This window comes from Cuculus canorus, chromosome 1 (assembly GCF_017976375.1).
Source record: "Cuculus canorus isolate bCucCan1 chromosome 1, bCucCan1.pri, whole genome shotgun sequence".
In the NCBI taxonomy this organism is placed as follows: domain Eukaryota; kingdom Metazoa; phylum Chordata; class Aves; order Cuculiformes; family Cuculidae; genus Cuculus; species Cuculus canorus.
In genome coordinates, this window is record NC_071401.1 from 24,294,464 (window position 1) to 24,321,435 (window position 26,972).

Here is a 26,972-nt window from a genome sequence, read left to right on the forward strand (position 1 = left end):
GCAGAGAGGATGGCAGAGCAGGGAAGACAATCTTGTGACTGATGGTGTAGGACTGAAAATCAAAAGATCTAGAGAGACCTCATGTGGGATGCTGGACAATCATTTTCATTCTGTCCTTCTGCCTTCCAGATGCAAAATTAAGATAGTGAAGAACACAAAGCATCCTTCTTGCCCCTGAAAACCTAAATATTGCAATCCATCTCTTTGTATGTGGCCATTTTTCTCCTGACGGGAGATGCAAAAATTCCAGAGGCAGATGAGATGTATTATTACAGAAATGCCCATCAGAAAACACTGGATCAGTCATGTTTACAGAATGCTTATAGGTCCCCACTCTGAAATGCTAATCACCATTTGAGTTTATAGTTGAAAAGGCCTGATGAATGCTTTTGTACAATGAAAAGAATATAATCACTCACTGATAAACATACATTCAAGAAGCAGGGCAGGGTGCACGTTTCACTGTTTTGTCCTCTCATTTCTTTCATGGTGATTTTTCAAAGCTATAGAAAATTTACACCCTGCTTTGCTGTAAAACTTTCTTTCAGTAAAGACTCTTCAAATTACTGAATACTTTAGATGTATCTTACGATACATAATTGTCCCCACATAATGATCCTGTGCTCTTCAAAGCTGGTGAATGTCTGAGAACAGTAATTCATTCTAGAGCTAGGGGGGCTCTTTAACGTAATTTTTAATATCTTAAGAATAATAGATATCTTAGAAGGAAAAAAAACACAACAGTTTGATAAATGCCATATTCATGTTTGCCATCAACGAACTAACTTTACTGCCCATTTGTTAGTATTTCTAGGTGAAACAAGCTCATAGTAATGTTTCTTCTCTGTATTTACATAAAGTTAATTCTTACTGGAAGAAAATAAAGCACTTGTGACAGTGCAACCAGGGGACAGATCTACAACAGACTGCTTGATATAAGCATAACTACTATGCACGTGCACTTTCTATCAATACCTACTCCTATACTTCCCTTCTAGATCGGACCAGAGGATTTTGTTGTCAGAACAGGCTGGACTTCCTCTAGTCCTTACTGCAGGAATTTAGTTTAATTTGATAACACGTATTAAGCCACGGAATTAATCCTTACCCTTGACTTTGTGAACCCTGAACTTCAACCATCATGTGCTGTATCTCAAATTTGCTGGGAATTATGGATATTTACTTCTCAGATATTATGACATCACGCTTACACCTGCTGTGAATAAACTAGTACTTTCCTTGAGACCACTCCCAGGAAATCCACCCAAACCAGGGATGGACACTCCTAGGACACCACCACCACAGCTACTGCGAAAAAGGTTCATAACCACCTTTGCTGTCCCATATGCAGTGATCTTGGCAACACACTTCCTAAAGGGCTGTAACACAAAAAAGGCTTTGTTCCAATGTACTTTGTGTGAGACAATCAACAAAACCCATTACACTCTGATTTCCCACATACTAAGTACGAATGAATGCATTGTAGGAGGCTGCTGGACAGTAAGCGTGTGAAACACAAAGCAGCCAACAGGAAGGGGACCACAGGTACTTTGGAGGCTAGCCAGAACTGTGGGGAGTAGGAAAACATCCCAATTTTCCAAGAGGCACAAGCTATTCTTGCTGATGAGATTTCAATCAGTTCACAGCAGCTGGAATTCCACATCAGAAGTGCACACACAGCTGGACAGTTCGGCACCAAAATCAGTCTCTGTCAGTATAAAAGAACAGGTTGTCCAGTAGAGCACAAGTGTATTAAAACTGAATGTCCTAAGGAGTACTCGCAAAGAGGTGTATAAAAAAATTAGCGTTCAGCAGAAAACATAGCACTTCTGACAGACCTTAAGAAAAAATAGCCCATGGAAAGAAATGTCAATAAATTGACTCAGAGGTACCTACCACCCAAAACTACCAAAGAGATCATGACAAAAGGAGACTTCTCAATTAAGCAAAGACAGCAACTGTGCAAGATTCTGTCAACCCAGAACCAGACAGTCTTGACCTTGTTTTGAATCCCTGCTAAGAAACAAGGCCACAAAGGCAAGTACTTGGTGAACAGAAAGAATGACTGAAAACACAGTGCAACACATCAGAAAACAGCCTGCAAGAGTACGTGGATTTGCATCTCAAAATGCTCTGACTGCACAGACCTGAACCACCACCAGCCTAGGAAGACAGGTCTGGCATCAAAGCACCATTGTGTTAGGATTGCACTGCCTAAACAATGAGGGAGAATAATTTTCACAGCCAGAGCTGCAGGCAGACATGGAATCCTAGAATCATAGAATAGTTTGGGTTGGAAAGGACTCTAAAGACCATACAGTTCTAACCCCCCTGCCATGGGCAGGGACACCTCTCACTAGATCAGGCTGCCCAACACCTGGCCTCGAACACCTCCAGGCATGGGGCAGCCACAACTTCCCTGGGCAACCACTCCCATAGTGAAGAAATTCTTCCTTACGTCTAGTCTAAATCTGCCTCTCTCCAGTTAATACCCATTGCCCCTCATCCTATCACTACAAGCCTTTGTAAACAGTCCCTTCCCAGCTTTCTTGTAGCCCCTTTCAGGTACTGGAAGGTCGCTACAAGGTCTCCTTGGAGCCTTCTCTTCTCCAGGCTGAACAAGCCCAGCTCTCAGCCTGTCCTTGTATGGGAGGTGCTCCAGCTCTCTGATCATCCTTTTAGCCCTTCTCTGGACCCATTCCAACAGCTCCATATCCTTTTTATGTTGAGGATTCCAGAACTGGACACAGTATTCCAGATGAGGTCTCACAAAAGAGCAATAGAGGGGCAGAATCCCCTCCCTCGCCCTGCTGGCCACGCTTCTTTTGATGCAGCCATCTCATTAGGCAGATTATCTGAGTTGACATTTCTGGAACCTTCGCTAAACTTCTTTTATGATGAATCAAGGCCGACTCCATTAAAAAAGCAGCGATTAAAAAAGGTCAAGGCTTTGGATCTCAGGCTGCATCCCAGTGGGTGATGCTGGGCACCCCCCTCGCTGCTGTGCAGAGGGAACAGTGCCACCGGCCAAGCCCCGGACACTGTGCATCGCGCCCTGACACCAACAGCCTCCTGCCATGCTGGAAGTGCTGGAGGGAGTCGAGGAGGCATTCACCCACAGAAATTAAAAGAGAATAGAGTTTCTCTTCTCATTCATACTGGTATAAAGCTAGCAGGAAATCTGCATCAGGCTGCCGGCTTCTGGGAATCACTGCCTGGCAGTAACTGTGTTTTGATGAATTTTGTATTTATCCGCACAGAGATCCCTTGTAGAATAGACACAATCATGGATCATAGAATCATAGAATGGTTTGGATTGGAAGAGATCTTAAAGATCATCCAGTTCCAACCCCCTTGCCACGGGCAGGGACACATCGCACTAGATCAAAGCCCCATCCAGCCTGGCCTCGAACACCTTCCAGAATGGGGCATCCATGACTTCTCTAGGCAGCCTGTGCCAGTGCCTAACCACCCTCACAGGAAAAAATGCTTCCTAATATCTAATCTAAATCTCCCCTCTTTCAAGTTTTACAAATTAACATAAACAAACCACATCACATTTCCTAGGACACTGTAGGGCTAAGGACATGGAGGCCACAGAATTAATACCATTAATAGGAAACGTAACTTTTGCAACCATGATCGTAGAGACGATGAAAGTCAACACTAAGGAAGAACAGAAAGGCCCTCTGACTTTTTGTCTGCCTGGTTATCTTCTTTGTTCTTCTTTTGTTCTTTCATTTCATCATTTTAATGAAGCCTTTGCGCTGAGAAACAAGTGGTGGTCTTTCAGCAGAAAACATTAATAATCTACTCAGTTCTTGGATTTTTATACACTCAAGAGTATTGCACGCTTCTTCAACACAGACTGTCATATTTGCACATTTGCCTCTATCTGAAGTCCCTTTCAGTTATTCCTAGATGGGCCATCACCATCTCTGTACAATCCTCCTCTGAGTTCCAAATTATTCTTTTTCTCTTTTTTTCACTGCTGGTGATGGGTGGCCTATGGAGGACAGCACACCACTTTCCAATTCAGTGTCTACGCAACTAATCAGCCGTGTACAATACAAAGACCCCAGATTCTGCCACAGCCACAACTGCTAAAAGTGTTGAGTTTTTTTTAAGACTAAGCTGTGAGACGAAATTAGCTCTAGATGTACTCAAATTAGCATTTACTGTGCAGGTCAAGACATGAGATGGAACAAGGAGTCTGTAAACCAAGACCTACAAGAAAAGGCTAGATGAAATAGATGACCCAACAAAGGAAGGCAGAAGGGAAAGCATACAAATGCAACTTGTTCTGCATGTTGATGATGAACAACTGAAGACATTTTACTGCAAGAATGCACAGTAAAATTTTTTCATGGTACATGGAGTACTGAGGAGCTGGTTTTGTATCAAGCGATTAGTCATTGTAATATTTAGATCATGTAATGCCAATTTGAGGAGGTCATAATTACAACACTTGGTTGCTTCAAATAATATGTGACCTTTCTCCTACTGTGGATTATCAGCAGGTCCCATTTAACAACTAGCAGTTCATCTCAAAGCACTACTTTATCACTCTGTGTTCAGAACTGGGAAATTACCAAAATGCCATCTGAATGGTAGCTGCATGGAAACCTTCTGCAATTTTTTTTCTGAAGTTGTACTTCCCTGCATGCACCAAGAAAGGATAGCAGGGAAATTTTTAGAAGCTTTTGTCTGTGTTCCCATGTGTACATCTGGGGATTATAGCAGTAAGGGTCCCATATCTGAACTTTCTACTGCTCAGAACAGGAAAAACAACCTTCTGTAAAAATGAATGTGAAAATGGAAACACTGGAGAATATCAATCTACTTTTTAACTTCGGTTATGTGTTTTATCGGAAACAGCTTTTTGGTCCAGAGCTTCATGAGAGCAAAGATGAAGGCTGCTGAGGAGCTAAGCTCTCACACTACATCTAAGGCACAGGGTGTAGAAGCCCTGCCCCTCATCAGGTTCTGGATGTGTTTCATGACTCTGCGTCAACTGAAGACTTGGGCACATACCACTGCCCCACACTCCCCAATTTCCATGGGGCACATGCATGGGCCCCGTTCTGGATAAGGGAGTAGGTTCTGTGTAGCACTGATCCTTCTCTAAAAGAGCTGAAGCTCTGTAGAGGCTTCTGGAGAAGCTGTTTAAACCCAGTTGAGTGAGGCAACAGTGCTCATGGGATTGGCTGCTAGAACCGTACAGCAAGCTACTTGTGTACAGAGAGCTACTGTTAAAAAAAACTAAAGTCCATCAAAAAGCATATATAAATAATGCATATATATAAAGCATGTATATACACACATATGCAGGTATATATAAAAATGCATATCTATGTACCTTTTCTCTTTTATTTTTTTTCTTTTATTGAGAAAAATAAGGAGTTACAGAAACTTGTAAGAAAAGATCTGGGAAATGACTCGGTACACCTGAGGGAAAAAAAAAACACAGAGCTTTCTGAAAAAGCTGCTCAAATCAAGCAGAATCCTGAGCCTTTCCCGTCTACCAGTTTTAGGGCACATCACTTACGCAAAGGGTTGCATAATCTCATTTCAGTATTGTGAGATACTATACCTACTAGGATGAGGGGGTGGCTGTTGGGCAAAGATGCCTCCTCCCAGTAGAAGCACAAGAGAACGTTGTACCTTGAGAGGGATTATCTCTATTAGAGAGACGGGATGCATGATTTTCTGTATTCATTTGCATAAAAATTGCTCTCCCTGTGCATTGTGCCGGCCTCTGTCTCTGGTTTGTTATAGATGGAAGTCCCTTCTGCCTGAGCGTGGGAAATGGGAGAGAGCAGTCTACAAGCTCTCCAGAGTACAAAGAACCTGAAGGTTTGTATTATGAGAGACCTTTGCACTGCTGCATAAGTGGGACTAGGGGTCCAACTCTACCCAAGCTCCAAAGCACCACACAAGCACTTTGGCAGTCCAGGCAAGACACATTTTTAACTATACATCTCTGGTAATGCTTGAATCTCTCCACTTTCCTCTTGCTGTGAACAACTATTATAAAAGTCAAAGGCTCCAGCGCAATCCTGTGTGCCTATCGATCAACATGCGAAGTAGTTGGGAGAACCCTGCCTGAATAAGAATGACATAAATCCCAAAGCAGGGGCCAAGAAAGTGAAAATGAATAACGACTATACTGAAAGAGAAATGACTTTGATAAAACTATACACATAGAACATATTCTTTTTTTTTTTTTCATGCTGTTGTAACAAATATAGTAGAAGTTCAGAAAATAAGTAGGCAAAATACCTGACAGGTAGACAGATAAGGTATGATTGTATATATCTCCCTGAAGAAAACTGTGCTCAACAAATCCCACAAACAAAAATACAACAGACAGTCTGGTTGAGTTCAATCCAGCACACACCTGCCAAACTCACCCATAGGAGCCTGTGTACTCTCTTGCCAACATGTTCTTTTCTGTGACTGCTACAAAACATAGCAGAAAATAGTACTGTCACCCAATTAAATAAATGATGTGTTGCATCTAAAAACACGAGCCCAGTCAATGGTATAAAACATGTGAACAGAAGAAAAGAGACATAAATTGTTTCCCTTTTGCACTTCATTGTGTATGAAGTTAACTGTGAGGAAGGAAGGGTATCTCTCTCCATATTTGCATATGCATGCTATAATTTGCTGGTATGATTCCCAATCACCCCTTGTTACAGATTTATAGAGATTCTTATTTTGACAGGTTGCATCCCACATCTACTGACAAAGAGTCAGGACACTTCAGTCTGTCCTTGAAAAGCAATACATTTCTGACCCTGCGTATTAACGCTGAAATGTAAGTCAGCAACTTTAGTGTCTATAAATAATAAGAACGCGCTATTATGATATGTGATTGTGTTTCCGCAGTCAGTCTGTGCTATCAGAAAGAAAACACAAAAGCTAGCATTTAAGTTTACTGGTACCTTGCTCTATACGTTTTTGCAAAAGAAATCAGCTAGAAGATCTGAAAATTAACATAACAACAAATGTGCTTCTAGAATATAAAATATTTCAATTTACATATGATAAATATGCCTATGAAAGCCAAGTAGCATATGTAGGCTTAATTGGGATGCATACATTAATGAATCTATGCCTGCCTACAGCTCTCATTTGGTCAGAACAGCTGGACCTACATGGCTAATCTCACTGTGTGAGCTTGGACAGTTACCATGAGACAGGCACTGAGCTGGCTCAGAAAGGTGCTCACTCATTATATCTCACCGGCAGTCTCTGCTCACAAGGTTTTAGCAGAATCACCACCAAGTCCAGCTGCTCTGCTCTCACTGCTGTCGCTGGTGGATCTGCTGGCTGCCCTTGCAGAGGTGGGACACCTCTAGTCCTCAACTCCTCCCACAGTTTCTCGCTCCTTCAAAGCTTTTCTTACAATGTAAACAGACATTATCAGTTTGAACTACATAAACAGTCATGTAATGCCGAACAGTAAAGATAACCAGCAGTTCTAGTTTTCTCCCAATACAGATTTGGACTTCATACCTTTTTTTAACTACATCAAATGAACTTTACTCCACAAAGAGCTGGAAACATCAATTTTACTTTACAGGGTATATTAAAAAAAAAAGCATATCAATTATATTGTCCACATTAATCCAAGAGTAACTAATTATTGTTAATTATTTCTCAAAGCTCTTTTATGAATAAGGCTACAGAAGCTCTTTGCTTTCTTACACAGATAATTCCATGATATTTTTTTTAAAAAATCACTAAGCATGTCTCCAACCTCCAAATAATGCTTATGAAAACTAACTTGAAATAATGAATCTGATGCAAAATACTGTGTAAAAAGGACACTGCTAATGTAATTTAAAATTAAATAAATATTTTCATAGATCAAGTGTAACAGCTCAAGGTAATATTAATTGCTGTATAGCTACATTAGGATTATCCTCTTCAGCTGACTTCAATACTTCTGTCAGGAAAAAAAATGGAACTGAGCTAATAATTTAGACAAAATGTGTGTTAAAGATTTTATTTAAGGAATGCTGTGAAATTTGCCAAACTTTTCAGTCCATTGTGAAACACACCACAATTTGCTCCTAAATGAATTGGAATGATCTAAAAGATTTAATTTCCTTGGAACTGACACCAATGCCTCAAGAGTTTCATCAATCAAGAATTCAGAGTCTTTTCACTCCATTTAGAATTCAGGATTACAGCCACCAAGAAATAAAGCAACCCCTTTGCTATCCAACCAGCTGTAAGCAGAGTAGTTATGGTGCAAGACGCTGGAGCCTCCTCACTAAAATACCTGGAACAAAATGTTGTAGGTATGCAGTAAATCAGGATAAGTACGATGATCTGTAAGTGTGCATTTTGTAAAAACTTTTTGGGCTGTGTGTGTTTGGGATGTTCTCTTTCTCTGGTCTGCTCTTGTACTAGTGAAGACAGGGCTGCTAAAACACAAAAGAAAGACAGTAAATTCCAAACAACACAAACGCTTTTTAATTCTAATCAGATAAATGCATAATAATAATAATAATAATGCCTGATAATCCTGCCCTCTGTCAAAAAAAGCATTTCATATCAGTATGATAGCATTTCTTACTATTATACATAAACACTGCAACGCGAAGTTCCAGTGTAAAATTCCTAAGTATCATTAAAGGGGCCTGTAGCTCAAGATGCCACTTCTGAAATGAGAAGGCAGTGGTCTGCCCACTGGCAGTGGGACATCTTTCTTTATTGAAATTTTAGATATAAAGATCAGTAAGAACACGTAACACAACAGGTTTTTTTAGCCAGTTCTGATAAACACAGTTATTGTCTACTACTCCCCTACCTTGTCAAATTCGGGGCCCTTTTCTGCCACTATCAGAACTGAACCCATAAATCAATCAGTCTTTGGTATCGGTCCCGCAAATGCTACTCAGATACTTGATCCGCTCAGTGAGATGGATTTAGTGTTTGCTGTTTTGGTATGTGTACATCTTCTTGCGTCACAAAGCCTCACCCTATTTCCACTGATATGCAGAGATAGGCAGACAGAGAATTTAGACCTAGAATTCAGGACTATTTAGAAGATGTACTAGATGAGATTTTAATCTGCTGGTTTTCCTTTCAGAAGTTTTTCAAAGTTTATCCAATCAAGCACAAAATATTTGTGCTGAGCAAAGCTAAAATTTATATTGAGATTCCCCTTCCCCTGTTCTCCAAACTTATCATTGCATCATGATTTCCGCATGATGTGTGAGTGAGCACAGTGTTGCCTGGATCACAGACAGCTTTGTGAGAGGGAGCTGACTGATGGGAGGAGGGAATAAAGACTAAAGGCAAAAGGAGGTTGCTCTGCGCTCGTATGTTTGCAGCCACTTCTTGTAGGAAACAGATTTAGGTCACAATGCTCTCAGGTGTACTGGAAACGAAGTAGAAGAGAAAGCCTGGAGTATCGCTTACATATACTGCAATATATAGAATCACAGAATCACTAGGTTGGAAAGGATCCACTGGATCATCGAGTCAAATCATTCCTAAAACTCCCTAAACCATGACCCTCAGCACCTCATCCACTCGTCCCTTAAACACCTCCAGGGAAGGTGATTCCACCACCTCCTTGGGCAGCCTGTTCCAGTGCCCAATGACCCTTTCTGTGAAAATTTTATTCCTGATGTCAAGCCTGAACCTCCCCTGGCGGAGCTTCAGGCCATTCCCCCTTGTCCTGTCCCCTGTCACTTGGGAGAAGAGGCCAGCTCCCTACTCTCCACAACCTCCTTTCAGGTAGTTGTAGAGAGTAATAAGGTCTACCCTCAGCCTCCTCTTCTCCAGGCTAAACAACCCCAGCTCTCTCAGCCACTCCTCATAAGACTTGTTCTCCAGCCCCCTCACCAGCTTTGTTGCTCTTCTCTGGACACGCGCCAGAGCCTCAACATCCTTCTTGTGGTGAGGGGCCCAGAACTGAACACAGTATTCAAGGTGCGGTCTCACCAGTGCCGAGTACAGAGAGAGAATAACTTCCCTGGACCTGCTGGCCACGCCATTTCTGATACAAGCCAAGATACCACTGGCCTTCTTGGCCACCTGAGCACACTGCTGGCTCACGTTCAGTCGGCTGTCAACCAACACCCCCAGGTCCTTCTCCTCTAGGCAGTTTTCCAGCCAGACTTCTCCTAGTCTGTAGCACTGCATAGAGTTGTTGTGCCCCAAGTGCAGGACCCGGCATTTGGCCTTGTTAAACCTCATGCCATTGGTCTCAGCCCAGCGGTCCAGCTGTTTAGATCCCTTTGCAGAGCCTCCCTACCCACTTCCACACAGCTTAATGTCATATGCAAACTTGCTGAGGGTGCACTCAATGCCTTCATCCAGGTCATTAATAAAGACATTGAACAGGGCTGGACCCAGTACCGAGCCCTGAGGAACCCCACTTGTAACTGGCCTCCAGCTGGAGTTAACTCCATTGACCACCACTCTCTGGGCCCGGCCATCCAACCAGTTTTCAACCCAGGAGAGTGTGCACCTGTCCAGGCCAGAGGCTGACAGTTTCTGAAGCAGAACGCTGTGAAAATCTGTGTCAAATGCTTTACTGAAGTCCAAGAAGACTACATCCACAGCCTTTCCCTCATCCAGTAGTTGAGTCACTTTGTCATAGAAGGTGATCAGGTTAGTTTGGCAAGACCTGCCTTTCATGAACCCGTGTTGACTGGGCCTGGTCACCCGGTTCTCTTGCACATGTCTCATTATAGCACTCAAGATCACCTGTTCCATGACTTTCCCCGGCACTGAGGTCAGACTGACAGGCCTGTAGTTCCCCGGATCCTCCCTGCAACCTTTCTTGTAGATGGGCACAACATTAGCCAGCCTCCAGTCCAGTGGAACTTCCCCAGTCAGCGAGGACCACTGGAAGATGAGGGAAAAGAGTTTGGAAAGGACATCCGCCAGCTCCTCTAATACTCTTGGGTGGATCCCATCCGGCCCCATAGACTTGTGGGTGTCTAGCTGGGCAAGCAAGTCTCTAACCTCCTCCTCTTGGATCATGGGAGCCTCATTCTGCTCCTCTAACTCCTGGGTTTGTACACAGGTGGAACAACTTCCCTTACTATTAAAGTCTGAGGCAAAGACAGCACTAAGTACCTCAGCCTTGTCCTCATCCTTTGTCACTGTTGTTGCTTCTGCATCCAACAGGAACTGAATATTCTCCCTAGTCCTCCTTTTCTTCTTGATGAATTTATAGAAAGATTTTTTATTATCTATCACAGACTTAGCCAATTTGATTTCTAGTTGGGCCTTAGTCCTCCCGATTTTTCAGCAGAGGGCAGAGTAAAGCACGACCCATCTAATCTTCACCTAGAGAAACACACTCTACTAGAAAATGGACATAACTGCTGCTGTAAATTGTACCAGAAACCCATAAATTCATGACCACATTGAGGAGTGAGAGTGTGTGATATTTGTTTTAGAGCCAGGCTATATACATTTATCTTCTAATCTCAAAGGTAAAATGAAGACTGCTTACATATTTCATGGAGGCACAAAGGATCAGCCTAAAGTTTGTAAATACTTTAAGATCCTCAAATTCCAAAAGAATGCTTAGTAGAAACACAAGTTGTTATGAGTTTTCACATTATAACTTCCTTCTGCACTGGACGTTGGCAGCAATCTGATAAAAGGCTTGTCACACTTGCTCACTAATGGAATAATCTCTGATCCCCACTGGTCGAGGGCCAGCAATATTGAACAAGCAATGCATGTGAAAAAATTATGGTGATTTTCCTTCAGCTGTTTTTAATTTTAAATTCCTCTGGCCTCAAACATTGTCAGAGGGTCAGGCAAGCATAGCACTGCCTACAGAGAGACAATGACTGCTATAGTCATAAATAATGGTATTACTAGTTCTACATTTCTAAACAACCTCAGAAGATAGCAGCCATCTCTAGAACCTCTAGCCTAAATTCTAAGACAGTGTTTATAGTATCAAACGGCATTTACCAGAAAAAAACCCAACTTCTTAAAAGAATCACAAACACTTCAGTGACATAGGTTACAAAGCAGTGTTTTGCTTCCCATTTTCTGATCAAGTGGCTTAGTACAGATAAACTATAGTTCCACAAATAGCTTAAACTATCAGAAGCTGGCTCTGCTGCTGAAAGAAGTAATTCACCCTGTCTCATCTCCAGCCATTCTGATCCTTTCTTGCACCAGCTTACATATTCATGTGACTGAGCAGTGAGCCAGATCATGAATCCAGGTTAAAACAAGCCCAAAACCTATAAAATGATTAACTTTAGCCCTCTCAGTTTAACGTACTCAAGCTTCTTGTGGAACTAAAACATAAGAAATCAAAACTGTGCTCATCAACTGTACTTAAAAAGAAAACATAAAACAGACTTATTGCAGATAAAGGAAAAAGCCCACCTTGTTACTAATGTATGAAGTTGCCTTCCCTCACTGATGCGTGGAGTACATGCTGCAGAGGGTGTTGTGGTATCTGCAAGAGCTAGAAGGTTTTCACACCACCTGTAATTAGACTCCTAAATCAGACTGTCCCAGTCCCAAAGTTTCCTCTGCTCAGTGCATGGAGAGGCAGGCACTGACCTTCAAATGCAAGGCTGTAACCTATACGCCATGGGAAGGATTTAGCTCCCCAGCTCTAAGCACCTATGCTTCAGCCACTCACTTCAGCTTCTTCAAATACTCAAACCAACATCAGCACTTTGGGTGCACAAAACGCTTCAACCAGATGACCTATATTCAAACAACAGCTTTAGGGTGAGCTGGAACTTGCTGTAGAAGTGGGTTTTTTCTCTCTGTTAATGGAATTTCCATGATGTAGATATGGACTTATAAATGTCTGCATTTGTCACGTAAAACATTGCTGTTTGTCTCTCGGGCACCTGATTTGCCTACCACCTTAGGTACATATTTCCTTTAGTACCTCATAAATAACGTTTCAGTGAAGCAACACTTTTGGGGGAAGGAAGGAGGGGAAACATGACATGAAACAACTTTGCCCTAAAAACTTGATTTTCACTGTTATTCCATCAAAAATGTTGTAACAAGAGTGAGTCATCATTCAAAGGCATAGAAAAAGAATACCTACTGTGACACAGGTTTGCCAAAGAAACTTTTGCATTTTTTAAGCTGTCAGCCTAGTTGGTATCCATGCAAGCATGCAGCTAACATCACTGCCTTTTACTGAGAATTGAACAACTGGGTCCTGCATAATTCTCTGCATATTATTCCTGAATTACAGCATCCCTGCTATTTCTAACATTGGTCTTGTTTGCTATATTTTCTAATCTCAATAAGTTACAGCCTATTTGGTTCTCTAAATGCCTGGGCATATGAGATCCTGGGGAGTGGAGACAGATAAGCTCTTTTTGACCTCCTGACTCGTAATAAATTGCAAGAGAAGAAAAACTAGCTCATCAAAATACCACAGGTCTGATTTATCTCTGTTTTACTCCCAAGTTATGTATGATACCCCTTGGATCATGGGAGTTAAATGGATGCAATCTGGGTGTGGCAGGGAAGGGATTAGGCCTGTTGTCATTTGGATCCATCCCCTTTACTGCAATAAAAGTGACTTTCGCATGCCCTTCTTAAAAAATATGGAAAACAGTTAAAATTCAGGTATCAGAAAGATATGACAGAGTCATGCAGACTGCATGTCTGGAGCTAGACAGGGCATTGTTTGTATTTGCCTGAAACATAGCATTCACCAAACACAGCACTTTGAAGGAGGTAAAATGATCTACTCACCTGAATGAAAATTGCAAACACCCAATTTCAACATTTATCCCCAATTTAAAGCACCAGTTCTAGTCTAAAGAAATGCTGTGAATCCAGTAGGATTCTATAATGGATAGTGACCTAAGCAACTTTCTGCATGACACTGCCAGTCTTACAAATGTTTGACACGTTACATGTACTGCACTGATGAAGATCCATGAACTGCTATTTATTTTACTAGTATTTCCTAAATTCAACAAAAACAGAAACATAGACTTCAGAAAAGACAAAGAACCAAAAATTCTTTTCAACTTCTCTCTGCCTTCTCCCTTACACAATTCTAGCCAAACAACCGTACTACTGAAGCATCGTCCAAAAATATTTACATAGTACTAGTGGGAAGGCAGTTAAGCAGATATTTGTACATGCCTGAACATTTGACTGAGGCAAAAAAACAAATAAAGTTGGCAAATATCTTAATTTTACTGAATTCTACTATCCACTCCAACTAGAAAAACAACAATCAGAATAAATGTTTGGATTTTTTCAGAAATGGAAAACACCAAATTTATTTTCCAAGGAAAAGAAATAGCTAGTGGGAAGACAATAATATTTTCAACTCGTAAGCAAGTGGAGCCCACCTTCAAATTTACATTTCAATGAACATGAGTAGGTTCATTTAATGAAATACAGAATTTGTATGGTGGCATGCATCTCATTCTTTGGCAGATGAACAGTGTGACAGTTTTAAAAATACTTTTAGTACAATAGGTTTTGCTTTAATCAAAATTCTGTAGATAACTTGAAACAAGCACCTCATCCGGAGAAAGCAAACTGCTGGGCTACAGAATTAATGTGTTATTATATGTGATGCCAATATTTGAAAACGCCTCTGGAGCTATTTGCGGAAGAGATGCTACTAGGACTGATAAATGTGGCAGAAGTTTACCAGAAAGTATGCTTAAGAACAGAATAAACACATTGATAGTAACACAGGCTAACAGGGAAACATAAGCATGGCTTTTGGAGGACACGTCTCAGTAATCTAGGCAAGTACTTTGAATCATCATGCCGATGTGGGTGATTTGGCTGATACAACGTACTTCCATTTCAAAACGTTTCTGATGACGTTATCTATCTGACTTAAATGATGCTGTCAAAGAGGAAAAAGGGGGAAAAAAAGACATCAAGAAATAAAAATTTCTTTGCAGTGCTAACTAAAAGCAAAAAAACCCTTAGGAGTAATTGGTTGCTTTCTTTTACAGTGGATGGATATTACCTGACAGTCTCACTATATCTGTTCAATACACTAATAAATTATCTAGAAAATGGAGGTATAAAAAGAGACAGAGCTTCCAATTGCATTAAATTACAGAGGTTGATAAAAACAAAACCTGACTGCCAATTGCTGCTCATGGTGCTGAACAAACAAGACAAACGGGCCAATACCAATAAATACAATCAGACATATTGGAAAAAAGCTCCAATATCAGGTATTCACTACTTTCTACAAGATTTCTATGATTCAGTTTTTCACAGTACAAGAATTACAACCAAAATAATAATCCAGTAGCAAATTTACAACAAATAAGTGTTTTTTTTCACATACTCCATAATTAAACTTTGGAACTCATTACTACAAGATGCTTTGAATATCAAAAGAACAAATGAATAAAAATAAGTGACTGGTGGCAGAAAAAGACTCTTGGGTGCTATTAATTCCAAAACTGCTACACAGTGACTGGCTTCAATGTGTCTGCACGGTAAACATCCTAAAGGAAGCTGAGGCAGCTTACTATCTGCTTACACTGTTCTTACGCTGCTTTCCTGAACATCAAACATTCACCACTGGGAAAGAAAGAATGCTGGACTATAAATATCTTTGATTCAATCCAGTAAAGCCATTTTTATACTGTGCGATTATCATGGGCACTGCTGGCACCCAAGTAATATAAATCTGAGAGGCAAAACCATCTGTATTTTGGTATAAAGACACTCATCCTAAAATAGCTGACATTTAGCTACTGAGGAAGTGAATCAAAGCCTTTTGAGAAAAACCTCTGACAGATTTTAACAGACTTAGATTGCAGCATTACCTTATTAAAATAACCCAAACAAATACTGCTATTATTGGTTGAAATAGGGCTTAACTAAACCTCCAGAGCTCAACACTTCTGATTACAGAGAATGGAGGGCTGAATCTGCCCTGAATTTGGCCTAACCAGCAGCCAAATTAAAAATCCTAAGAGACTAATTCTAAAATAAGCAATGAAGAAGAAGATGCAGTTGTTGATCTGATGCCTGGAATCCATCACATCTAATCTCCAGGTGAGATTAATTACTCTTTACAAATGCCAAACTCTTTCCACTGAGTATAAAGGCAGTCCAAGCGATGGGTTCAGACGTAGAAATCTTCACTATTTATCTAAAATGGGATTACATCAATTCTACAGCCCTGAAGTTTCACTGGCTATTGACTTAACTCTTATCTGTATCTCTTCTGCAAACCGAACTCCTCTGTACGGTGCAATATTGGCAGAACAAACTACTAAGAATAAACAAAAGGACAATTGTAATGATAAATAGTAAATTTTGAGATTGCTAAACCTGAGAGTCAGAGAATGTTGTAAAAATGCTGTAGCTACTTACATCAGTTTTAGGTCGTGCTCCAGATGGCACTGGGTAAGGTAAACAGTCTAGATCTGGGTAGTCTGCTCTTTTATTTGTCCAAGATCCCTTTCCTTGATGATCTCCATAAAAGCTTGTCTTCACTTGAACAGGACACTGTAAGAGAATTTTAAAAACCCTGTAAATAAAGGCATGTCATAAATATTTGTAATGTCAACTGCAAGATAAAAACATCAGAATTTTATCTTTTTAAAGTTTTTCTCTCTCTAATGTAACGTAAATATTTAGCCCCAATCTTTTTTCTTAAAACCACCTGCTGCATCATTTTCACATTTTGCTAGGGAGACATCCATATTATTATGTGAAGCGGTTTCCTTATCAACCAGTGTACAGTGGAGTACTAATTAACAGTAGTACACCTTCAAAACTATCAAGCAAGTGAATCATCTCTACATTAAAAAAAATAAAAATATTAAATTAATTTAAAATTATTTTTTCACTTTATTTCCTGTTTTTATTTTTCTAACTTAAACACAGACACAGCAAATTCCTGTTTTCAAGTCACAGACAGGGAACTTCTCAAATCCACTTTTCCTTGTCCCCCAAACCTGGGGAGATCTCACCTGACTGCTCCACTTCCACACTATTTTTTAAAAGATATGCGTCCTAACTCTGGGCCCACATGTACCCAGCCACACTGAATGCAAAGCCAGGAAGAGAACAACTACACAAAGTTCCTCCATGTATCCCGGTTTGCCTCAAAAGAAGAGTGAGGTGTGTGAGCAACCAGCAAGCCATGCTGCAATCTAGCAGGATTTGTGCTGGGAACAATCAGGGAACCAGGACCATGGGTGCACCGAAGAGCAGTCCCAAGCAGTTAGGTACAATCAATCAAAACTGTGTCCAGTTCTAGGCTCCTCAGCTAAGAAGAGACAAGGAACGACTGGAGAGAGTCCAGCAGATGGCCATGAAGATGATGAGGGAACCAAAGCATCTCTCTTAGGAGGACAGGCTGAGTGAGCTCAATTTGTTCAGCCTGGAAAATAGAAGACTGAGAAGGTATCTTATCAATGCTTATAAATATCTAAGGGGCAGATGTCGGGACGATGGGGCCAGGCTCTTCTCAATGGTGCCCAGCAACAGGGCAAGGGGCAATGGGCACAAACTGGAGCACAGGAGGTTCTGCCTCAACATGAGGAAAACTTCTTTACTGTGAGGGTGACAGAGCACTGGAACAGGCTGCCCCGAGAGATTGTGGAATCTCTTTACCTGGAGACATCCAAAACCATCCTCAACAGGTTCCTGTGCAACCTACACTAGGTGAACCTGCATTAGCACGGGGGTTGGACTGGATGAGGTCCAGAGATCCCTTCCAAACTATACCATTCTGTGATTCTGTGAAAATCAACCAATTTTCTGACTGTTCCCCTTCATAAGAGAACAAATCTGCAGCTAGTATTTATCAGTAACTGCCTAATTCCCAGTTAGTGCATTTTTTAGGGCTGTAAAGCAAGGAGTCTTTGCAGAGTTGACAAAAGAATCAGAATGGGGCCTAAAAAAGTTTGAAGATAATAAATTGCTGCAAAAGAATGAAAAGAATGAGTAAGTTAAGGACAAAATATTGTTCAGGGAAAGGCATGTCACTAACATAAGATGGGTTAATTAAAATCAAACAGGATTTCTCTGTCACTATCCATGAATGACAAAGGTCTAAAACTGAAAAATCTGATTCTCATTCTTCAGAAGTGCTTTTTTTTCTGTACTGACACTAAGTACAAGACACCAAATGGCAATAAAGCAGGTACATTAAGCAACAGAGAAACAAGCTATTCACAGCAAGATTGTTTTATCTCTGTTATTTAATACAGAGTACCACCTCCATATTGCTAAGACAGACTTTTTTCATAGGAAAAGCATAGGTTTTAGAGGAGTAGGACTACTAACTGCAGTTTTCCAAAGCTATCAGTTTTGGTCTTAGTGCATTCAGATAGCCCAGCTTTTTTGTACTTAAATCACGTATTTATAGCATTGGTGAGAAAATGTTTCAGAATATAATTCGATGACAGATAATTATTTTCAATGTCTTTTCTGGATCAGATATGGAGTCATCCAGCCAGTGCTATGACTCAATGCTATTTCCCAATAAAAAACTGACCAGCAGTAACTTGCAGTTGACACAGATGTAAAGACAGACCACCTCTTAGTATTCATCTAAAAGTTATTCTGCTTCACAAAACACCTTAAATTTGCCCACCAAAATACTGCAAGACCCTGTATTCTCACCCAATAACTCCCATAACATTTATTCACTCAGTCTATTTTCATTAGCAAATATCTAGACTTATACCAGCAAAATTTTAGTTCAATCGAGTATTATTAATGATATCTTCACAACAGAAAAACCTGAAAAATAATAAAATGTCAGAGTTACTTCCACAAACAGATGAAAAATCTTTAAGTAGAAAACTGTCTGACTCAACCTAGTGACTGAATTACAAAATGTACTTCTGAGACACAGCATCTGCCATAATAAATAAATACTGTCATCTCTTAAAAATTGCCCACATCCTCCAATTATCAGAGCAGCCACTCCACTGAACTTGTTGCTACGCATAGAGTAGTCACCTACTTCTGAGATCTCTGGTCTACAAGCTGGCCTTGCATCTGTGAGTACTTCGCCCAAAATCCTTTTCAATCATTATATCTTGCATCAGTTCCCAGTTTATACAGTCAAAAATAGGATAAAAACATATGAAGAACCCATAAGTGGTTCATAATTGTATAGGAGCCAAATTTACACAGTTACTAGTAAACATATGTCTGAGATATATCTTATTCCTATTCAAGTTTAATTATGAGTGATAAAACATTTTATATGTGTGGAACAAATTACAAACTTTAATAAAAAATATGGACCAAATGGGACGAATTGACAGAAGATAATGCACTCATACAATTTGTATGAAAACAAGCATCTGTTCATTTTTTCCACGGCAACTGTTATTCTGAGATTTTCAAAATCTGTTTCTTCACGGTAAATTTATGGAGAGATTCAGCAGGATATATTTAGCTTCTCTGACTATATGGAAAAACCAAGGTCAACCCATTTTGACACAAATTATTCTTAAATGTTCTAATTAGGGCAGATGATTCCCATGTTCAGAAATGCTTTGACTACAAATACCTTTGCAGGAAACAGCGAAGGGCATCCCAACACCACTTCTACAACAGGATTGCCCCTGACTATTTTCTATTTTCATCAGGAAGACCTTTGTGTTAAAAGACCTCTGCAGTTCCTGTAGTCAAAGTGGCTCTTGCAGTCTTAAAGGACACTTCCAGTATGCCAAATAATAATGTGGCTGATTAACATGATGTTTTCCTGCCCACAGACAATAAAACTGAAGCAAGCTCTTCTGCTTCAGAGTGGAAAGAAGACAAGACCTAATAAAAAGGAGTTAAATTGCTCAAATGTCACACTGAGAAAAATAGTGATTTTGGCACTGATGTTAGAAACACCCTGAAAATCTTTTTGGACTTACCCAAACAGATGCAACTATTGGATAGGGAAACAAGTGTGCCAAGACTGTGTAAGACTGGCTTGGAGGCAGCTTTTATCAGCATATTAAGCATGACCAGCTCTGTATCACTAGCACAGGCTTTTCATAGGGTAATATATCCCAGGAAGAAGGCTGTGCTCAAAGTCCCAGACTCTGTACTCAGAAAATGTCTTGCCACTATGCTTCAGTAAAAGAAGTTCAAGCATCTAGGATGTTAGTGTTGACATTCTCTATGCAACCACTTTTTATGTTGTTGTTCTTATGTATCAAAGGGCATTTGAAATCATAGCCTATTTGGATTTGGTTTTCTGCTGTCTACACACTACAATGCCCTTCGCTAAATGTCCCAGCAATGGATTTGGAGTCCCGTATCCTATGATGTTCAAGTCATCATGGAAAAGAAATGATGCCTAAACAAAACATGGGTTTTGCCTTAGTAGGACAGGCACAGCCATAAAATCACAGGTGTTTGGATCACCGGTTAGCAAAACCACACTGCCTCACAAAGGGAAGTGCTTGAACTCTAATGGCTTGGGTTTCACTTTAAAGCAGAAAAGCAGACTACACTGCCATCCCATAAGAAGACATTAAAGAAGTCTCCTACAAGAAGACACAACACTGTCCATTAATAGACAATTTAATTATGAAATGAATTCAGTTGGACAGACATGGTCCTGACTTGCTGACATGTACAATAAGAAAAGAGAGGCAGTCATGGCCACTCTGTTACTAACACTCTCTCTGCTGAATGTGAAAACACATACTGCAAAGTACAACACTGAGATGCAATATCCCGAACTTCCCACCTTCAAGAACATTTACAGTGGTCTGCGCAGATATTTACTTGAAGAATTTACTTTCACAAACGGAAGTAGCATTGAAACAGTGGTGATGGCAAAAATATTTAAACAACTCACCTTTTAGGAGTTTCAAGCCAGCACAAACAATCAGAGCTGCAAACTCAAACAACTCTACCTTAAGAAATTACTTTAATCGTAGACTTAAGAGGCAAACAAACACTCCTGCTTCTCACATTGTTCATTTTCCAGTTAATTCCACCTATAAAAAACCCTTGCTTATTCAAAAATTACTAAAATAATATAATTGCTCCTTAATGCTATTTGACAACAAAAGAAAAGCTCAGGAAACTGCATGTCATCAATTGATGACACCTGCTGTCACAAAATATTCTTAACTAGAGGAATACAAATGCAGCTCTAAATCAAATATTCAGATAAAGTAAAGGAACAAAAATATTAATTCAACTCAATAAAGATACACAGTGACTCTCTTGCTGTCATTTCTTTAAATAAATATAACAAGTATAAATAGGTTAGCACTGGAACTTTAATATAACAATATTCTATCCTGAAAAACTATCAAATGATAGCTTGATTCAAAGCCCACTCTAGAAAAGGCGTTCATTGATTTTAAGCCATACTGACAGAAAACTTACAACTTTCACCTTATGACATTTATGTTTGTTTGGCCATTCATTGTCTCAGCAGCTCACGAGAGTTTGTTAATATTACATGAAAACTGTAACTTACTTCATCATTGAACCCAAGCTCCTCAGCCTATCCAGAAACACAACCAGATCTGAAAACCATGGCTTGATGAGCATCTCATAACTAAACATTATAAAACATATTATACGACACACATTCTTACCAGTTGCATGTGCCTGTTGGTAGAAGGGGTACTGGAGGGAGAAGAGCCACCACTCAGAGCTTCTTCAATATCTAAGTTCAACTGTTCCAGCTTCTTCATAAGGCAAGACATAGAGTCTGACCATTCAGATCCTTTTTCGGGTTGGGTCTAAAAGAAACCAAACATACACTAAGTCTTAAAATATTCAGGCTTTTACTAACTTGAAGTTTCTCATTTTTCTGGCTAGCCCTCAAGAAAAAAGCTGACCAGTTCTTTCCCTGCCTTTGGGTAACTTTCTCCATTTAGAAAGCTTCAATTATCACTCCAGTCCTGACGACACATATTCATAGCTGCTCTTCATATCCAAACAATCACATTCCACCTTCTTATATCTGAATGGCTTTCTAACACTTTGGTTTGGATGAACCACTGCCAGCTCAAGCTCCGTACAACCAAGATCAAAATCAGAATAACTTTAATGTTTCCTCCTTATGTCATTTCTATTTTAGCATCTCTCCACTGACTGCTTGCTGTTGATAAGGATCAGGACATTTAAGGTCATCTTGTGCAGTGTATTTTATTCTCAACTCTAATTCCAGACTTGATCAAGTCTTGCAACTTTCTTCTGCCCATCCATTAGGAAACTCTGCTTGTGTGGCCGAAATACTTCATTGGTCTCAAAAACGTTCTGTTTTCATGGATGCACCTTCCCCTTTTATCTGCATTGCTTCACTGTATAATGAATACTTTAATCCATTGCAGTTCCACCACCAAAAATACTTTTCTTATTCCTTAGTTTCCTCAAAGCCCTCTCCAGTTACTCTCCTTAACCATCTTTTCACGGCACTCCCTGGAGCATTATGCCTCATTTTCCTCAGTCAAATTACTTCTAAAGATCCATGAGAAAAATACAATCACATTGATCTCTGTCACCACACGCAGCTACAGCTCCCCAGATTAGTTTATGTCCTGAAGCTAATTAAATTCTTTCATCTTTTTCACTTTCACAAACAATACGTATCTTTGCACAGAAGATAATAGCAAACCATTCTAGCAGACTGAGCATACAAACAGTAAAGCTATTTTGCCATCCTACCAAAATCCTAAGAGCATCATACCAATGCTCCACAACACCTACAGGAGCTAGATGAATATTATTATCACTCTTACCTGACAAATCTTTATGGTGCTTTGTTTCCTCATGAGGGTTTTGCAAGTGGGACTGAGATAATTGTAATTTGCTCACTACTGTAGTAAAAAACCCCCAAACTTTACGAATAGACTCCAGAAGGCTCACTCCAGTATTACACTGACATACATTACTACTAATGGAACTGCTCATCTTCACCACAGTAACTAAGAACAAGGGCCGAGATCATCAGACATTTGTTCCCCTACTACCAATAGAATCATGTTCCGTTCCAAGGGGCTCGTATTATTTCTGGAGGGATTATTTAGAAACACAGAAAACTGAATATTCAATCTTTATTTGGAATTTCCTGAATTTTAATAACCCCTGAGCATTCTTCCTGAAGAGTTATTTCAACTCCAAAGCTATTAAAATTGCTTAAACACATTCTTTGATTACTTCCCATTGTCTTCCAAAATATTTTTAAAAAAATATGGGAAATACAAGCTATTCCACAGAACGTTGAGTATCAAAAAATGTGCCTCATGTTGAATCATTTCTGAGATGATCTTACAAAGGAAATGTGCATAGAGAATAGAGAAGGTCTTGTGGTGGATGGAACGGTTGGGGGATGCCTAGGAGTAAGCGATCATGAGATGATAGGGTTTTCAATTCTAGGTGGGATAAAGAAGGAGATTAGCAAAACAGTCACATTAAACTTCCAGAGGGCAGACTTTGGACTGTTCAGAAGGTTAGTTGGCAAAGTCCCATGGGAGACAGTCCTTCAGGGCAAGGGAGTCCACGAGGGCTGGGCGCTCTTAAAAAATGAAATCCTAGCAGCTCAGGAGCAAGCAATCCCCATGTTCCGGAAAAGGAGCTGTCAGGGGAAAAAGCCAGCTTGGTTGAGCAGGAAGATTTTGGGATGCATCAAAAAAGAACAAGAAGGTCTATGAGCTTTGGAGGAAAGGGCAGGTGTCTTGGGTGGACTACAGGGGAGGAAGTGAGATCGTGCAGGAAAAAATCGGGAGGGCTAAGGCCCAACTAGAAATCAAATTGGCTAAGTCTGTGATAGATAATAAAAAAATCTTTCTATAAATTCATCAAGAAGAAAAGGAAGACTAGGGAGAATATTCAGTCCCTATTGGATGTAGAAGGAACAACAGTGACAGGGGATAAGGACAAGGCTGAGGTACTTAATGACTTCTTTGCCTCAGTCTTTAATAGCAAAGAAAGTTGTTTCCTCTGTGTACAAACCCAGGAGTTAGAGGAGCAGAATGAGGCTCCAATGATCCAAGAGGAGGAGGTTAGAGACTTGCTTGCCCAGCTAGACACCCACAAGTCTATGGGGCCAGATGAGATCCACCCAAGAGTATTGAAGGAGCTGGCGGATGTCCTTTCCAAACCCCTTTCCATCATCTTCCAGAGGTCCTGGCTGACTGGGGAAGTTCCACTGGACTGGAGGCTGGCTGATGTTGTGCCCATCTATAAGAAGGGTTGCAGGGAGGATCCAGGGAACTACAGGCCTGTCAGTCTGACCTCAGTGCCGGGGAAAGTCATGGAACAGGTAATCTTGAGTGCTATCATGAAGCACATGCAAGAGAACCGGGTAATCAGGCCCAGTCAACACAGGTTCATGAAAGGCAGGTCTTGCCAAACTAACCTGATCGCCTTCTATGACAAAGTGACTCAACTACTGGATGAGGGAAAGGCTGTGGATGTAGTCTTCTTGGACTTCAGTAAAGCCTTTGACACAGTTTCTCACAGCGTTCTGCTTCAGAAACTGTCAGCCTCTGGCCTGGACGTGTGCACACTCTCCTGGGTTGAAAACTGGTTAGATGGTCGGGCCCAGAGTGTGGTGGTCAATGGAGTTAACTCCAGCTGGAGGCCAGTCACAAGTGGGGTTCCCCAGGGCTCGGTACTGGGTCCAGCCCTGTTCAATGTCTTTATCAATGACCTGGATGAAGGCATTGAGTGCACCCTCAGCAAGTTTGTGGATTACACTAAGCTGTGTGGAAGTGTGGATCTGCTGGAGGGTAGGGAGGCTCTGCAAAGGGGATCTGAACAGGCTGGACTGCTGGGCTGAGGCCAATGGCATGAGGTTTAACAGGGCCAAATGCCGGGACCTGCACTTGGGGCACAACAACCCTATGCAGTGCTACAGACTGGGGGAACAGTGGCTAGAAAGCTGCCTAGAGGAGAAGGACCTGGGGGTGTTGGTTGACAGCCAACTGAACGTGAGCCATCAGTGTGCCCAGGTGGCCAAGAAGGCCAATGGCATCTTGGCTTGTATCAGAAACGGTGTGACCAGTAGTTCCAGGGAGGTTATTCTCCCTCTGTACTCGGCACTGGTGAGACCGCACCTCGAATACTGTGTTCAGTTCTGGGCCCCTCACCACAAGAAGGATGTTGAGGCTCTGGCGCGTGTCCAGAGAAGAGCAACGAAGCTGGTGAGGGGGCTGGAGAACAAGTCTTATGAGGAGCGGCTGAGAGAGCTGGGGTTGTTTAGCCTGGAGAAGAAGAGGCTGAGGGGAGACCTTATTGCTCTCTACAACTACCTGAAAGGAGGTTGTAGAGAGGAGGGAGCTGGCCTCTTCTCCCAAGTGACAGGGGACAGGACAAGGGGGAATGGCCTGAAGCTCCGCCAGGGGAGGTTCAGGCTTGACATCAGGAATAAAATTTTCACAGAAAGGGTCATTGGGTGCTGGAACAGGCTGCCCAGGGAGGTGGTGGAGTCACCTTCCCTGGAGGTGTTTAAGGAAAGGGTGGATGAAGTGCATAGGGACATGGTTTAAGGGAGTGTTAGGAACGGTTGGACTTGATGATCCAGTGGGTCCTTTCCAACCTGGTGATTCTATGATTCTCCTTTACATCTTCTAAAGCTAAAAAAAAAATAATTACTGGAGGAAAGACAAACAGGAGACAGAATTCTATGATTCTATGTTGATAAATGCCCTCAACACTGATTTCTATTCAAAGTGAAGAATCCATGTTTTCCTTTAGTTGTGCTTCCTCATGTACTTTTCTTTTCAATACTAAAAAATGCTCAAAAAAACGCAAAAAGGAAAAAAACACATAACCCAAACCAAACTCCAGGAATAACAAATTTAGAATGTCTGTCAAAATCTAATATGAGGGTTCTACTTCTCAATGCAGTTAAACTGTAATTTAAGAAAAAAAAGAAGCTATAAGAATTTGCTTTCTTACCAATCAGTGGTAAAAAATTCATAGGCAACAAGTACACATGGAAATGAGTAAAAAGTGTTTGATTTCAGTGAGCCAGGCAAAAATATATGTGCTAGGTGGCCAACATTGAAGGTTACATTAGAAGTCAAGATTTTTGAGTTCAAGGAAAAATACAAGAGATCTACACAAGTGCAAACAGTCTATTTTCTGCTCCATGGCAGAAAAGAGTACTTCAAAGGGGCTGGAGGGGTGTCTCTCATTTAGCATTTTCAACAAAAAATGCAAAGATGAAAAAAATCATGAAGACTTTAAGAAAGGCTTCCCAATATTTCTGATGAAGATACTCCAAATGCACATAATAACTTACATCTATAACAGTGTTACAGTGAAAAATAGAGCTCTATGCATTGGGAGGCACATTTTGCCTTTGTCTTGATAAATACTTACCTACTCGAACAATATTTCCAGCATTCACCAACACTCAAGGATACATCCGTATGACCCGAACCCCCTTATTTTTATAAATGTCTTGTTTTACTGTAACAGAACTGAAGCCACAGTCAATTCCTTAAAAATACAAATCCTAAGGAGCTTCCTGAAACTGTAACTCTTCTAGCTTTCCCTATTTGGTTCTGTCTCTTTTCATTCAGTTAAGACTCTATATTGTGTCTGTTAAGGGCATGAGGAAAAAGATGGGCTTTTATTATCCTTCAAAATAAAGCCAAATGGGCCTAGTTAATAAATATCATTCACTACTTGGAAATTTGGCACAAAAGCACCATTTGGAACAAATGCTGATTTGCTATGTATTTCAAAGGTTGCCTGAAATTCCTGCTGAAATGCAAAACCACGATGCTACTTACATTCAAAAATATACAGCCTACACAGTAGGGCATCTAACCAGTGAATAAATTCTGCCTAATCCATTCACAAGCAACACAGCTTTCCAGTGTTCAGCCCTAGTAACAAGATTAGACGCTATCAAAGTGCTCAGAAGAGCTGAGTATCAGTGTATTCTACCCACAGCAACTGCAGGGGCAATAGGGTCAAAGCATCTTTGGAAGCTTTTGTGTCTTGTACTCCAGGAGGTAAAAAAATATCACTCCAAATTATCA

At 40.7% G+C, this 26,972-nt stretch overlaps 1 protein-coding gene across 4 annotated transcripts in view; it reads right to left on the reverse strand.

Moving 5' to 3' along the window:
* Positions 1–26,972, reverse strand: part of STARD13 (StAR related lipid transfer domain containing 13) — a 309,317-nt gene that overhangs the window by 201,488 nt on the left and 80,857 nt on the right. For all 4 annotated transcript variants that reach the window (XM_054050879.1, XM_054050950.1, XM_054051117.1 and 1 more), the window contains 2 exons: positions 21,567–21,713; positions 16,360–16,494 (listed from right to left, as the gene is read on the reverse strand). In XM_054050879.1, the coding sequence (XP_053906854.1) occupies positions 16,360–16,494; positions 21,567–21,713 (282 nt within the window). The remainder of the gene's footprint in view (positions 1–16,359; positions 16,495–21,566; positions 21,714–26,972) is intronic.